Source organism: Condylura cristata, unplaced genomic scaffold (genome assembly GCF_000260355.1).
Source record: "Condylura cristata isolate star-nosed mole 26May11 unplaced genomic scaffold, ConCri1.0 scaffold00023, whole genome shotgun sequence".
Taxonomy (NCBI): domain Eukaryota; kingdom Metazoa; phylum Chordata; class Mammalia; order Eulipotyphla; family Talpidae; genus Condylura; species Condylura cristata.
In genome coordinates, this window is record NW_004567124.1 from 19430636 (window position 1) to 19446249 (window position 15614).

Below are 15614 nucleotides of genomic sequence, written 5' to 3' on the forward strand. Positions count from 1 at the left end.
TAAATATATGTGGTAAGGGAACTAACATTTGGGTTTAAAACCAACATGAGATTACGAAAATGCCATGAGGTAAAGTGATTCGGGACAAGAGCAGTAAAGGAGGTGCCGATAATAGGAAGTTGAGAAATCTTAACAATGAGGAGAATTAGAAGAGGGTGGGGGGAACTAGACACAGGAGAAAAACAACTTGGAATACCATTCTGGAAACTTAATGAAGTGACTGACACAAAGTAGAGTATGTGAGCTGGTGGTAACCTTTATCTACAAAGCAGCTGAGAAATAAATACCATCTTACAAAGAAGTTGATGGAATAGGCTCCCTCAGAAACAAGCATTCTGGGGATCTCCAAACTTTCCTCTGAATGTGCATTTCCCCTATTTGATATTTTCATAGAGTTTATGCCACCTACTGTTCCTTCTTCTGCGAGAAATGATATGGACTGGTCCATCCCTCCTCCTTCAGTGCCAATATAACGCTCGCTCTTGGCACAGATTTCTGCGAGTTCTACCTGGAAAAGTAAACAGTGATTTTCTCTGTGAGGATAGTTATCATCTATTTTCATTCATTTTTATTTCTCCAGGCATGGCATCCGATTTCAGTGCTAACTCTGATCAGATGATAGTAGACCCTGTGGAATTGAGTTAATGATCACTCTAAGACCACCACTGAGCTCAAACAGGAAGACCTATGTGTCTGCAATGGGATGGGAGGAGATGTTGACCAAGCGCTATGGTTTTCTATTCCTAAAATAGTCCATTTATCCTATCTTCTAATTGTTCCCTCCCTTTCTAGACTAAAAATCTCATAAAGATAGTTAGTCATTTCTGCCCCAGTTTCTCTGGGCTCCCAACAGTAGACTAGTCCACAGTCTTCCCACCACCAAACTGAGGTCATCCAACTTTAGTTTCCAATCCAAAAGTAATACTGTTTTCGTGGCACTTCTTTTAAATATGAGAATCAGAACTAGCATCAGTCCACCAAACACATTTTCCTCCAACTAAGATGAAGAGGTCCAATACATGAACACAGCTCTCATTCAAACTGAAAATGCCAAAATATCTGTTTACAAATCTTCAATGACTGCCTATTGATTAAAGAAGTAAGTTCAAACTCCCCAACCTGGCATTTCAAAGTCTTCCAAAATGTGGAATCAATTTGCAATGAAATTATATCATCTGCCACTCTTTTCCATAGTATCTGTCCCCTGGGCCACCTCACACATTTATGTAGTCTGGCATTCTTTCCTGTCTTCTCTCATATAAATCCTAGAACCATTCAATATCCAGTTCATTGGCTAACCTACCTGCTTGGGGTGAGTCAGAAGACTGGGTTCAAATCTTCCTCCATCAGAGACTGTTCCTCAAATATTGTTCCCATTATGACAACCCCTTCCTTGCAATTCTTATATATAGTAGCATTATCTGTTCATTCCTATTTTCTTTCTTACTCAGGCCCATATTTCTCACCTCATTCACTGGAAAAATCCTAGAGTAATCATTCTGAAAATCAATATAGTCATTCCTTGTCTGCTTAGTTGCCAAATTCTTGAGGTTCAGCCTCTCAGCATGGTTCCCTTGTTCCCTTGTCTTTAGTAACTTTTCCCTTGCACAATTCTCTAGGCTATTCTCCCATCACTATCCCTACCTACCAGCCCTAAACTTGAACCATCAGGAGTACTGAACAAATGTTCATGTCCATCACCCCTGGGCTTTCTCATCACTCAGTGTCTTGAAAAGCTCAATTTTCTGTCCTCTTTTCAATATTCCTTTTCTAAAGTGTCTCCCACTAGTCATTAAGGTGAAATCAAGTAGCACCTCTCCCTGGACCCAGCACCACCACCCAAGTGTGCACAAACCACATAACCCTCCTCTGCACTCCTGCATGGAACTCATTCTCATTTATCAAATATTAAGTGTGGGTGGGCTTGCTTATCTCTTTATTCACCAGCCTAAGAAAGCCTAGCAGCATCCAGACCAGAATGTGACTGAATCACTGAATCACATCATATTTATTATTGTTCTCTGAGCATTCAAGTTTCTATCACACCTTTTTCCCCCCAGAAAAGTATCAGTCCTGTGAAAGACAAAGTAGTGTTTCTTTGGTGTTACTGTCTTACCCAATACTGAGTACACAGTAAAGATGCCATAAAATGCTTACTGTTTTCATTGCTTGAGAAGCACTGTCCAAACACCAGACACCTGTGTCATATTCCTTGTTGGTCATGTGAAGTCACTAACATTACTTTGCCTGGGATATGAGGTACACTTGAGATTTTGACATAGTGGTCAGTATGCACAAGCTGTTGAACACACAGACTGTCCCACTATAATAGGCACATAAGAAAATAAAATAGTTAACAAAAGGTCCAAACACTTGAATTTTAATGTGTAAAACACATACACACATCTACAAACCTCCAGTGAAGAAGTTCACAGCAGCCTTCAGTGGAAATGAGGGAACCCTGTGATCCCAGCAAGCTGGGACTGTAGACCAGTGAGAAAAGCAATCACATCAGCAATAGTCACATTTGTGTGTCAAGTACCTGGAATTATCTCTCTTGAGAGCATTATCTCCTTTACATCTCCAAATAGCCCTCTGCCGACCACCATTATACAGATGAGAAAAATGGAGGACAGAACAGAAAGGGGAAGAGCCAGGATCTGGACCTCTGCTGGACTCCAAAGCCAGGGTTCTTTTCTCAGTGGATTTCAGTTACTTCCCCTACTGCCATCCTTCATTGGAGACAATATAACCTGTTTTTCCATTACCTCAACGGATAATGAAACAATAAATGATATCACCAAACTTTAAATATTCTCCTCTGAGAAGAAAAGAAACTAAAGCATCAAGAAATACCAGATTCTTAATTGTTTATTTTTTAATCTCCTGATGTGTGGTAACAACTATGTACTTTAACCAAAGTAGGATGCTATTTTCAAAAAACTGTGACTCTGAAGTGTCCACCTACAGAATTGGGGACCTTTCTTAACCTTATTGGTGCCTCTCAGATGAATTCTGAGAGACAATATCCAAGAGTTCTAAGCGTGAGAAAATAAAAAGAAAATGGAGTAATGAAGTTGAGGATGAAAAAATGGATGATTCACTTTACAGTTCACTAAAAACATGAGGGGTTCAGTAGTAAATCTACAGGGAGAAAAGAAACTACAAATTTCCAAAACTTGGTGAAAGCCCAACTCTCCTGCCAACTATCTATGTGACCTTAGATATATTGCTTAGTTTTTCCAAGTTTCATTTCATCTGGAAATGCCTTGTTTTAGCAGATAAAATTTATTGAGTGCTTACTATATGCCAGGTACTATTCTAATTGCTTTGCATGAATTAATGATTTACTTTTTTAAAAGATTTATTTATGCATACAAGAAATGGGATATAGGTCAGAGGTGCAGGAGGTAAGAGGATTCACCAGAGGCAGAGTGGGGAGCAAACAGGCAGATGAACTGAAATACAGTGCTAAGGGGAGCAGCAGGTGGGTCAGGCGAGGTCTGCCACACCATGTGGATCACATCCCTGGCCATGGATCGAACTCAGTGCTGTGGTGGCTGTGGGTAACATCACAGTGCTGTGCTTCAACCTATTATGCCACCAAATTTACTTCTTATCACAACCATATAAGATAGGTACCTCCTCATTCTATAGATGAGGCAATTGAGTATGTTAATAGCTGAGACGAAGCTAGTAATTAATCATCGTGCTGTATTACCATCCACCCATATTAAGAGAAAAACACACACCTCCCTGATCATAGAATCATGGTGATGAATCAATGAATTATATAAAAATACCTCATAATCTCTAAAAAAAACTATACAATTATTAAGCTTATAATTTTTGCATGATGAGCAAGAGAATCATTTGGTTGCCTAACTAAAGAAGTCCCAAGTCAAAAGTAGAGACAGGTATTAATTAATCTGGAAAATAAGAATATACTTGAACATTCAGGGATAGAGAACTTAAAAATATTCTGGGTACCCTAAGAGAACCAATTCAACAACAGAGAATAACAGAGCCAGAGGGAAGCCAGAGAGAGTGGGTGCTCTGTTGACAGTATTTCTGTTGGGGGACCCCTATCTACCAAACAAAAACATGTGTACACTGTATATTTCAACTGCAGGCCACAGACTCACTTCCTCAGTGGTGCCTGACTTCTACCCTTTCGCTAAAAAGGTAAAATAGTTTTTACCTTTTTATGAGATGTGAAAAAACTAAAAACAAAGGGTTTTTGTTTTTGTTTTTCAACTGCCTCAAATCCCATTTAAGGAAAAACTTGCATGCTTCTAGGAATAAATAAAAATGAAAGCTAAGCCCATAGTCTTAGCCGGAGACAGCATGCTCTGAACTGAGCAAACCAAATGGGAGCACCTTAACGGCAGGAAGTGTACATGGGAGCAGAACCCCCCTGTCATTCTGGATGATGTAAGGGAGGCCTGTGGTTCTGGCATGCCTTTTCTATCTTAGGGGGCGTTGGAAATTTCCTCCAAGAATTAGAACCAGGCAGTGACTCACAAAGGCACAACATCAATACTCAGTATCTGAATATGGAATGATATACCAATAGATTTCATGAGCATAGGAAAGAGTGGTGAAAACATTAGCACCAGAGTATGGAACAAAACCCAAGGGAAGTTAATTTCAAGGAAAGAGCAAAGCAAATTGCAGCATCTTTGTACTCAGCAAAGGACAAAGTCAACTTTTCTTTGATGCATGGAACACTCTGAGGCTCACCCACTCGGCCTATCTCTCTCTCTCATACACATAAACACACACACACACACACATAAACACACATAACTTTAGAACCCTCATGTTAGGCTCACCCACTCGACCTATCTCTCTCTCTCATACACACAAACACACACACACACACAAACACACATAACTTTAGAACCCTCACGTGAAAACAGCAGTGCTAGCCAAGAAGAGATTCATCCTCCTCCCTACCAATGTATTTTCTTCTACAATTCCACCTAAGCTCTTCAAGAACCCCAGGCACCTCCAAACTACTCATTTGTAGCATTTAACTCTTTCCTTTCCTGGATAATACTTGGTCTGAGAATCATTAAGAAAGACAATGAGAAATTTTCCAATGTTTATAGCCAGTAAGTTCATTTCTGTTCTGATTCCTGCCCTCTGGATAGTTAGGAGAAAACTGACATTATTCATAAACTTTCTTTTTAAGGATAGTTAATAAGGCTAATTTAGTCCTTTGTGTGGTTCTTCTCTTAAAGCAGCCTGGGAAAGAACCAAAAGTCACATGAATTTCCAAATTAAACAGCTTTCCCTCTGCTAGCCTATGAGGCTCCAGTAAGAAGAGAAATACCAGGATTAAATTTAACAGTCTCTGAGAAAGGCTAAGGATTCATGAATGTTGCCCAGCTAAACCTGGATATTTATAAAAACAATAATAATACAAAAAGATTCAAAATGTAACACAGCCAACTCTATCTTTGTTTAGAAGTTTTACTGAGAGTATTTAGAGTAACTTCCTAGACAAAAAATGTTCATTTGAGTCAGCTGGCCACACCTATGGGAATCCTTGCTATTCAGAACATAAAATCCTAACCCAAACAGCATCACCCAGCTCTTGTGGGTCACCCTAAGTGCAAGAGAAAGGAAGAAAATAGTCAGCCCCGTACATTCACTCACATGTAGTGTCTTTCAGATAAGTGAACAGGTTAATGTCTCTCCTCAAGTAGCTCACAATATTATACTGTCTTCAGATAAACAAGTCTTTCACAAGAAAATGTAAAACAAAACAAGTCAGTCCCTCTAACTAGTCCCTCCATCCTGCAATCTACTCCAGGAGGCTTCCCAGCAAAAACTTGATCAAGAGGTTCCAACAGAAGGCTCCTGCTAAAAGGGGGTTGATGGGGCAGGAGGGGGGGACAGTGAGGTCATATCCTCCCATTTAGGATCCCTTACTGGGTCTCCTGCACCTGTACCTTTATAAATAGTCCCTGTTAAACAAAGTGCCCCATCATTGCATTTGCCATCTGTTTTCTGTAATGACCCTACCTGATATTTCTAAATAAGGTGAAAATGCTAATGGTTTGCCTGATTTTTCTTTATCCCAAATATTTTTTTTAAAGATATATTTATTTATTCATTTAGAACTGGGGTACAGGCCAGAGATGCGGAGGGTGAGAGGATTCACCACAGACAGAGCAGGGAGCAGAACAGGCAGATCGACGAAGTACACTGCTGAGGGGAGCAGCGGGCGGGTCAGGAGAGGTCTGCCACGCCATGTGGTCACCTCCGGGGCAGGCGGAGATCGAATTCATGCGGAAGTGGCTTAAGTTTCTCAGTGCTGTGCTTTAACCCGCTGCGCCACAAGGGAGGGCCTACCCCAAATATTTTATTGACTCCCCCTGCAATCCTTTCTCCACCCTAACTTTCAAAGCATCTGGTTCTTATCTGGAGCTATTTTCAAATTCTTCCCCTAATTGGCAAACCTAGAACCTAGTCAGGTAGGGTAAACTTCATGAAATAGTATTAAGGTAACCCTAAAAAATACTGAGGCTGACTGCTTTTGTTTCATAACATGTCTGGTGACCAACTTTAGCTTGTAGAACCTTGGGAGTGTTCTAAGAAGGAAAAATGTAGGCTTGCTTAATTAAAAAAGAAGGAGGCTATTCTTTCTTCTTCACAACTCTAACTCTAAGAGATTAGTAACTTTGGCATTTTTTACTTTGAGAAAAGTTGTTTGAGGACAATGACAGCCAACTCACAAACGAGCACAAACAGATGCAACTGACTGTGATGGTTCAGGCTAAAAAGTTCCAGAGAGTAATACAGGAAAGAAAAATAAAAACAGCACAAATATTTAAAAGATTAGAAACTAGAAAGAAACAAAAGTGAGTCGATTTCTCAGAAGTTAATATGAAAAAAGTAAGTCTGGAAAACCTAGAACAATCAAAGTCTGCAATAAGCTCTCCTGAGCAGGTATTGATGTGGTTTTAATGGGTTCCTTGATTCTCTCTGAGAAAGGTAATGGGATTTCCCATTCAGCAGCGCACACACACACACATACACACACACACACACACACAGAGTTTACTAAGGATAAACACAGACACAAACAAGCAAAGTCTGCATTTTAAAGGGGCAGGTATATTAGGAAAAAGAGGAATTAAAAATAGCCTCCTGCCTTGACACAGGGGGGCAGATTTGGGACAAGACCTGCATTTTGCCAAGGCAGGAGTTGTTCTTATATAGTGGGGGGAAGTTTGGCCTTTGTGGAATTTTTTTTTAAAGATGTATTTATTTATGCATACAGAACTGGGGTACAGGCCAGAGATGCAGGGGCAGTGAGAAGATTCACCAGAGACAGAGTGAGAAGAAGCAGAACAGGCAGACTGACAAAGTACACCGCTGAGGGGAGCAGCGGATGAGTGAGGAGAGATCTGCCACGCCATTCAGATCAGATAACCTCTGGGTAGGGGATTGAAATCACACTGAAGTGGCTTTAGCTTTTGAGTGCTGTGCTTCAAGGGAGGGTCCCTCTATGGAATTTTATGTATTATAAAATCTACTGCTTCTAAGGCCTGCTTGGGTTAATCTGTAAGGATTGTTTCTTTGAAATGACTGACAATTCTCCTTATCCTCATCTCAGATCTGTACTTACAGATTTTCCTTAGCAGACATAATGACTATGTTCATCTCCCCTATTTCTGTCTCCAGCTTATCCTATAGACAAGCAGGATAGGAACAGGAAGTCAAGGTGTTGCCCTTTCCCAGCAGGGTGTCCAGCAACCCACCTGGAGCCAGTTGATCATGAGGAGGGGGCATCTGGAAGGTAATTCAGTGAGTTTTGAATACAAGTCCATGGTCAGAAAAAAAGGAGACTTCTCCATCTTACACTAGAAAGAGCATAATCTAATAAATCTGGAGAAGACTAATAGTTAGCTCACATAGCTTTAAAAAGTATCTACGGTACTTAGTGAAAATCAGGCCTGTCTCAGAATGGCTGAAAGCGATTATAACTGAACAAGAATATGAGGTAATCTGTAGGTACATGAAATTTTAATCATTCTTCTCTATGATTTCCTTCACTATGATTCAATTAATAAATTACACAGGGAAGAATCAGAAGAAAGAGAAGAAGGTTAATAGCCTATCAAATGTCTTCTAAGACAGATGCTATGCAGGGTATTGTTTTTTTTTTAAGATTTATTTATTTATGCATACAGACCTGAGGTACAGGCCAGAGGTGCAGGGGCAGTGACAGGATTCACCAGAGACAGAGTGGGGAGCAGAACAGGCAAATTGATGAAGTACACTGCTGAGGGGAGCAGCGGGTGGGTCGGGAGAGGTCTGCCGTGCCATGTTGGCTCACCTCCAGGTCAGGGATCAAACTCATGTGAAAGTGACTTTAGCTTCTTAGTGCTGCGTTTACCCACTGCGTGACCAGGAAGGACCCACTATGCAGGGTATTTTTATAGATTTTTTTCCCATATATTTTTTATATAATTCATTTTATAGATGTTATCATATTCAGTCTCCAAAACAATCCTGAAATGTCAGAATTATAACTGCTATTTCACAGCGAAGGAAATTGAGGCTCAGGAAGGTCAATAAACTAATCTAGGTCACTTTGCCCCCCTGAACAGAGACCTACACAGTAGATGGAGCAAAATGTCTGCAGAAATGAACGATAAGTTCCTGCCCTCAGAATGGACAGTGGATTTGATTATGAGTTGTAGGATGTAGACATTTCGGAGACCACAATTTTACTTCATTGTATCCCCAGGTTAAAACAAAAATCCACCTTGCTGGATGGTTTGAGACTTGAAGAATTTCCAATGACTCATCTCCAAATAAAATCCCCAACACTTCTCTCCTTAATAGCCAAATATTCGCCCACAATGCAGAGTGATTCAATCTAAGGCTGACAAATGGGCACAATTTCTGCAGCCTAATGAGGATCACAGCTGCTAACATGTAAGGCAGACATGGTTCTAAACACTTTATATTTACTACGAATTTCAAATCTTTAGGGAGAATATTTATTATTAAATGCAGTTCATGGGCCTCCCTGGTGACCTAGGAGTTAAGTCACAGTGTTGTGACCACCACAGCCTGTGGTTGATTCCCAGCCAAGGAGCTAACCCATATGGCACAGCAGACTTCTGTCTCGCCCGATGCTACCCTCAGCAGTATATTTCACTAGATCTGCCTGTTCTGCTCCCTACTCTGTCCCTGGTCAATCCTCTCACCCACCCTCATCCCCAAACCTCTAACCAACACTCCAGTTCTTCTATCCAAAAAAAAAAAAATTAAAATATAAATGCAGTTTATAATAAAGAAACTGGAGTATAGAGAGGTAAAGTAAATCACCTAAGATCATTAAGCTAGAGAGTGGCAAAACCAGCATTTGCACTCAGTTTTGCCTCTATACTTTGTTATTCCCAAAGGAGTGGAGTTTTAAGGCTGGACCAGAAGCCCAAAACATTCATGAGCCCCAAAAACCCTTTCCTGCTAGTTTTTATCTCTCATTATCACAATGGAATCAACCCCTTTCACAGTCTAAACTCTGAAAGAAAAAAAAAAAAAGGCACCAAACACATACCAAGATAACTAGAACTGAGAAGGAAAGAGAACAAGAGAGAATTCTTCCCTTAAAAAAAAAAAAATGCAGTGGCAAGACAGCAGAAGCCCAGCCAGAATGATGGAATCAGACAAAAATATGACCCAAGTCACTGCTACTAAATACCAGAGGGGTCTCCAACGCCTGTGGTAAAGGCTGGTGGCGCTCCCTTGGCTGGAAAAGCATTTATTTTGGCTTTGACCTTTGAGAGGCGTTAAATAATGATGATAATGGATGGGCACCAGGCCTACAATCTCTCTGGTTTGGCAAATGTGTCTTGGAACTACACATCCCTTCTCATGGTCAGAGGGACACTCCTACTCCCCTGGGGAAGGGTTCTCACACCAGTTTTGAGCAGCGCAGTCCTGTTCCACCCTGGAGGGCCAAACTGCAGGCAGTCTGTTAATAGATCAGCTGCTCTAGGAGAAGATACAGATGAAGGCATTCAGATTGTCCCACTCCCACATAATAGTAATTTGATATAATTAACACGTGCTGATTTTTCTAATAGGACTCGGATTATGTATAATATACTCTGATTATATATATATTATCACCACTATGGCCTGAGTCTATCCCTGGCCAGGGAGCTGACCCACATGGTGGAACAGATCTCTCCTGTCTCTCCCACTGCTCCCCTCAGCAATGTATTTCAGTGGATCTGCCTGTTCTGTTCCCCACTCTGTCTCTGATGAATCCCCTCACCCCCCTCACCTCTGGCCTGTACCTCAGTTCTTCCGTACAAAAATAAATAAATCTTAACAACAACAACAACAAAAATGGACCCACATCAAAGAGAAAAAACAATAACCCCCATGCATCATCACCTAAATCAACCATCTCCACAGCTCAGTGTACATATTTTCTTGGTACAAAGAGTTCCATGTGCACAATCCTCATTTTACAAAGATGTGGACATGAAGAAGGAAGAATCAATCATTAGGAAATGGTGGAGAGTGTTGAAAAGTTGTTACAAATGAATAAGTTGATTTTGCTCAGTCTGCTCAAATGTTATTCGTGGAGCATCTACTAAGATTATTAAAACACAGTCTTATGCAAAGCACCTTTGTATTTGTTTTCAGACCATCATTTCCTGCTGAGACACATCCAAAAATATCCAGATATCATTACAGCCTATAGTTTTCAATATATTGCTTTGATAATGAGATGAAAAAGTTACAAATTTCACTTGTTTTCCACTCTTCTGTTATTTTATGGAACATGTGCCAAAGATGATCAAAATTTCTACAATGTGAGAGGGAGAAATAAAGGAAAGAAAAAAAGAAGAAATAAGGGACTCATAAAATTCTCCCAAATAAAAATAACCGATTATGAAATAAGTGGTAATTATGTGTAGAAGCAAAAGAAGTTGACACAACTGAACAAATGGCTTCTCAGTGAGTTACTGTCGTCTTTATTGAAGGAATTGATGTTTTCCATGGAGGTTTGAAGCTCAACATTTACATCTTTACTCCTATAATTTATTCTAGTACTTCTCTACATACTAGTTTTAACTCATAATTTTAAAATTTTAGTGAACTTTATTTTCATTTTTTGTTGTTCTTCTTTTCAGGATTTGACTATTTGCAGTCTTTATTTTAATTTTTTAAAAAGATTTATTTATTTATGCTTACAGAACTGGGGTACAGGCCAGAGGTGTGGTGGGTGAGAGGATTCACCAGAGACAAAGTGGGGAGCAGAACAGGCCAACTGATGAAGTACACTGCTGAGGGGAGCAGCAGGTGGGTCAGGAGTGGTCTGCCACGCCATGTGGGTCAGCTCCCTGGCTGGGCATCGAACTCATGCTCCAGTGATTTCTGAGAGCTTCATAGTATGGAGCTTTAACCTGTTGTGCCACCAAGGAGAGCCCTTATTTTGCTTTTTAATTAAATTTATTTATCTTCTTATGTTGTTATTCATTTGGGACAGTATTTGATTTCTCCTCTCTCCCACCACCCTAGTGGCTGACTCATCACCACTGTCCATAGTCTCTTCCCTCACCTGCGTTGGCCCCTCTCCCTTCTCTTCCCCTGCTATGTGCTCAATCTGTGGTCAACTTGCAAGTTTTGTCTTTTTTCTGACCTTTCTTCAGTTTCCATATATTCCACCTGTAAGTAAAACCATATAATATTTATCTTTCCTCCTCCTGGCTTATTTCACTTAGCATAATCCCTTCCAGCTCTATCCATGTTGCTGCAAATGGCACACCATTAACTGATCATAAAATCAACTTTGTAGTTCAACATAACCCTCTAAATAGAAAAGTAACGGAATGGTAAGATAATAAAATGGAAAGTATTGCAAATAATAAGGGTAATACTATTTTGTGAAAGTTTTTAGAGTATGTTTGCTAGTGGGTATGTGTTATACAATATAATGCATTGCAATGTAAAACGTTTTTTACTATGGGTCACTACCAAAAGTATGAGAAACTGGTCTACAGTAATTAACTGACAGTAGGGGAATCTCAGAAATCTATAGGCAGGTAGTTAATGGGTCAATGATTATATAAACCCTGTTTCCTTGTTTTATTAAATATTAACAAATGGCCTATAACTGCATTAAAAACATCTGATTCCTAATACTTTCAACCTAAAACAATTTTGGTGTTCTCCAGTTCTTTTTATTTTTACATCATTTTGTACATTTTTTTTTCCATCTCAATTGTAATCACCACGGGTTTCCCATCACCAAGTCACCCGTGTGCCATCACCATAATCCCGTGCACTTCCCTCCCCCCCTCCCGTTTTTGATCCCATTCTCCACTCCACCCCTGCAAAATGTCTCTGGTATATGCTTATTCATTATTCTTGTTATTTTCTCGCCTGGTCCATTATACTACTGCTATGAGTGAAACCATCTGGTATTTTTCTTTCTCTTTCTGGCTTATCTCACTAAGCACTATCTTTTCCAGTTCCATCCAAGTTGCTACAAAAGACATGTGTTTCTCTTTTTGATTGCTCAGTAATATTCCATTATATATATGTACCACATCTTTTTAATCCAGTCATCTACTTTTGGGCATTTGGGCTGCTTCCATGTTTTTCCAATTGTAAATAAAGTAGCAATAAACATGGAGGTGCAGGTATCTTTTTCAATCAGTGTTTTTGTGTCTTTTGGGTAGATACCTAGGAGAGGGATTGCTGGGTCGTAGGGAAGCTCCATGTTTAGCAGTTTGAGGAACCTCCAAACAGTTTTCCATAGTGGTTGTACTAGTTTGCATTCTCACCAGCAGTGCAGGAGAGTTCCTTTTCTCCACATCCTCGTCAACATTTGTTGTTGCTAGTTTGAAGATGTGCCATTCTCACTGGGGTGAGGTGGTATCTCATTGTGGTTTTAATTTGCCTCTTCCTTATTACCAGTGATGTTGAACATTTTTTCATATGCTTGTTGGCCATCTGCATTTCCTCTTTGGAGAAGTATCTTTTTAGCTCTTCTGCCCATTTTTTGATTCTACAGTTCTTTTTAATGAGGCTAAAAATCTAACCTCTGAGTCAGACCGAAACAACCATGTTTTCAGTTACAGAAACATCTGAAGACCCTAATCTCTTATGGACTCCTCTTTAATCACTCCCTTTGCCAGAAAAAAGCCCTTCTTAATGTGTCCCTATATGGTAAGTGGCTCTGCTTTTTTTCCCTATTAGTCACTGTGTGCAGTCCCTACTGAATCCTGATTCTTTTACTCTCAGTTTTCCCTCCCCACCTCACACCATACTCTTTGTGATTATATATAAGTAATATATATTTATTTAATTATACAGAGAGAGAAAAGAGAGAGAGTCTCAGTCCTGGCATACAATACATAGTTTTTGACATCTCTGGAGAGCTGAAGGCTGTTGACTGTCATCCAGGTTGTGATACAAATGCACTTGAATTCATTTGGAGGACACTATGTCCAGAGAGTTGCAGAATTGGTTGATGTTAAGGAAAAAACACACATTTGGTATCATAAGTGTTGTGAATGAAAATTATTCATATCCCTCTTCCTCCAACATACACTGCTGACAGTTACTATATTGTTTATGAAACTCAGTGTAACAGACATCTTTGGGGAGTATCTGTAATCTCTTAATAACTATCTCCCCATCTCTACTATTTTCTAAGGTCACTGTCCTTCCCCCTCATTCTTACTCCTTCCACCCACTACCACCAGCTGAAAGCAATATAGACTCTGAATGCCAGATTCGCACTATAACCCTTCCTCTCCCACCCATCCATACAAACCCAAATACGCACCTTGCCACGGTTCCTAGATCCACAGGTAGATACCTTGCTGAAGGCAAACTAACCCAATTCCCTCCTTCTTTCCCTTTTCCAAGGGAATCTGCTCAGTGGGAAAGAAAGGCTCATCTAGATCTGTTTCATGGGATCTTCCCTCCCTGTTTGTTTCTTTGCATTTTGATCCTGTTCCCATGAACATGTGCTATCACTTGCTCCATTTCTTGAATCTGGGATATGATCTACCTTGGCCAATGGGACATGTGACACATAGACATGAAAATCACTTGTACATTGCAGGTTGCCCTTAGGCTGACCTTGAAAGCCCTAGATCTCCATGTGATCAACCTGGACTAGCCAGGGAGAATGCTGAGAGACGTATGGCCTGGTTGCCCCCCTGGTCCCTACTGACAACCAGCAACTCAGAGCGGGTGTATAAATGAGCTCAACCAAAACAACCAAGCTGAATCCAACCCAAACGGTGGTTGCTTTAAACCACCAACTTTGAGGAGGGTTTACTACCCAGCAAAGGCTAACAGATACCCACCTCTGCTCACCAGGACACATCTCAGCAGTGGTCTCTTTTCCTTTGCAAGCAAGAGATGACACACATGTACATTCAAAAATACTTTATCTTCAGCCCTCCCTGCTGGCGCAGTGGGTTAAAGCGCAGCACTAAGCATAGAAAGCCACTTCCGCATGAGTTCGATCCCCACCTTTCCTGGAGGTGACCACATGGCTCGGCAGACCTCTCCTGACCCGTCCGCTGCTCCCCTCAGCAGTGTACTTTGTCGATCTGCCTGTTCTGCTCCCCACTCTGTCTCTGGTGAGTCCTCTCACCGCCCCTGCACCTCTGGCCTGTACCCTAGTTCTGTATGCACAAATAAATAAATCTTTTAAAAAATACTTTATCTTCACAGAAGACCAAAGAAAAGTCAAGCATTCAAACAATTTTAAACATTCTGTTCTACTTAGTAAAAAAAAATCTGAGATCAGTTCCTCTATGTTTATCAATTTTTACTGTGCATGTACTGCCAAAATAAGTACCACGTTGACTTTTCATAAAACTTGTTTTATGATCTGCCCCCTGCTATTTCTTCATCATATGCTCCTGCTCCTTTGATCATATCATCCATACTCCTGTCAAAGTGAACTAATTTCAGTTTTTTGAATATACCAAGTTCTCTCTGCCTCCATGTCTTTGCCAGCACTGTTTCAGTTGCATTCATTCAACAAACATCTGCTGAGTGCCCACTAATAGTGAGGCACAGTATTAGAGCTGAGAATACAGCAGGGGATGAAAGAGACCAGGATTCTACAATCTTCTCACCTTCTGAACAGTGCTTAGTCATTTCCCCTAATAGTAAATTCAAGCATCACCTCCTCTGGGATATCTTCATAGTCTCTTAGAATGAACAGTTACATGCTGTGACTCCTCTGTCTTATCGGTTTGGCACAGTAGTAAATTTCTTCATCTCCAAAATGGGAGCTAAAGTAATTTCCAAGTCACTGGTTTGTTGTAGGAATTTTAAAACCTGGTATACAGTTAGTGCACAATAAATGCTCGTTACAATTACTGGCCAACCAAAAATCAGCATCTCACACCACCTCAGGATTTAGCCAACCCCTCTGGCTGGAATGCTCTTATTCTGAAAACTCTGTCTGATGCCACCCATCAGATAGACTTCCCTTCACCTTCCTAAAATATATTAATACTCTCAATTTCATGACATGTTTTGTTGTTCTTCAAGGTTTTACCCATTACATGTTATCATTTCATTTCTTTTCTGTC

At 40.4% G+C, this 15614-nt stretch overlaps 1 protein-coding gene across 2 annotated transcripts in view; it reads right to left on the minus strand.

Moving 5' to 3' along the window:
- GALK2 (galactokinase 2) overlaps window positions 1–15614 on the minus strand; it is a 110212-nt gene that overhangs the window by 44386 nt on the left and 50212 nt on the right. For both annotated transcript variants that reach the window (XM_004687812.2, XM_004687813.2), the window contains exon 6: window positions 410–508. In XM_004687812.2, the coding sequence (XP_004687869.1) occupies window positions 410–508 (99 nt within the window). The remainder of the gene's footprint in view (window positions 1–409; window positions 509–15614) is intronic.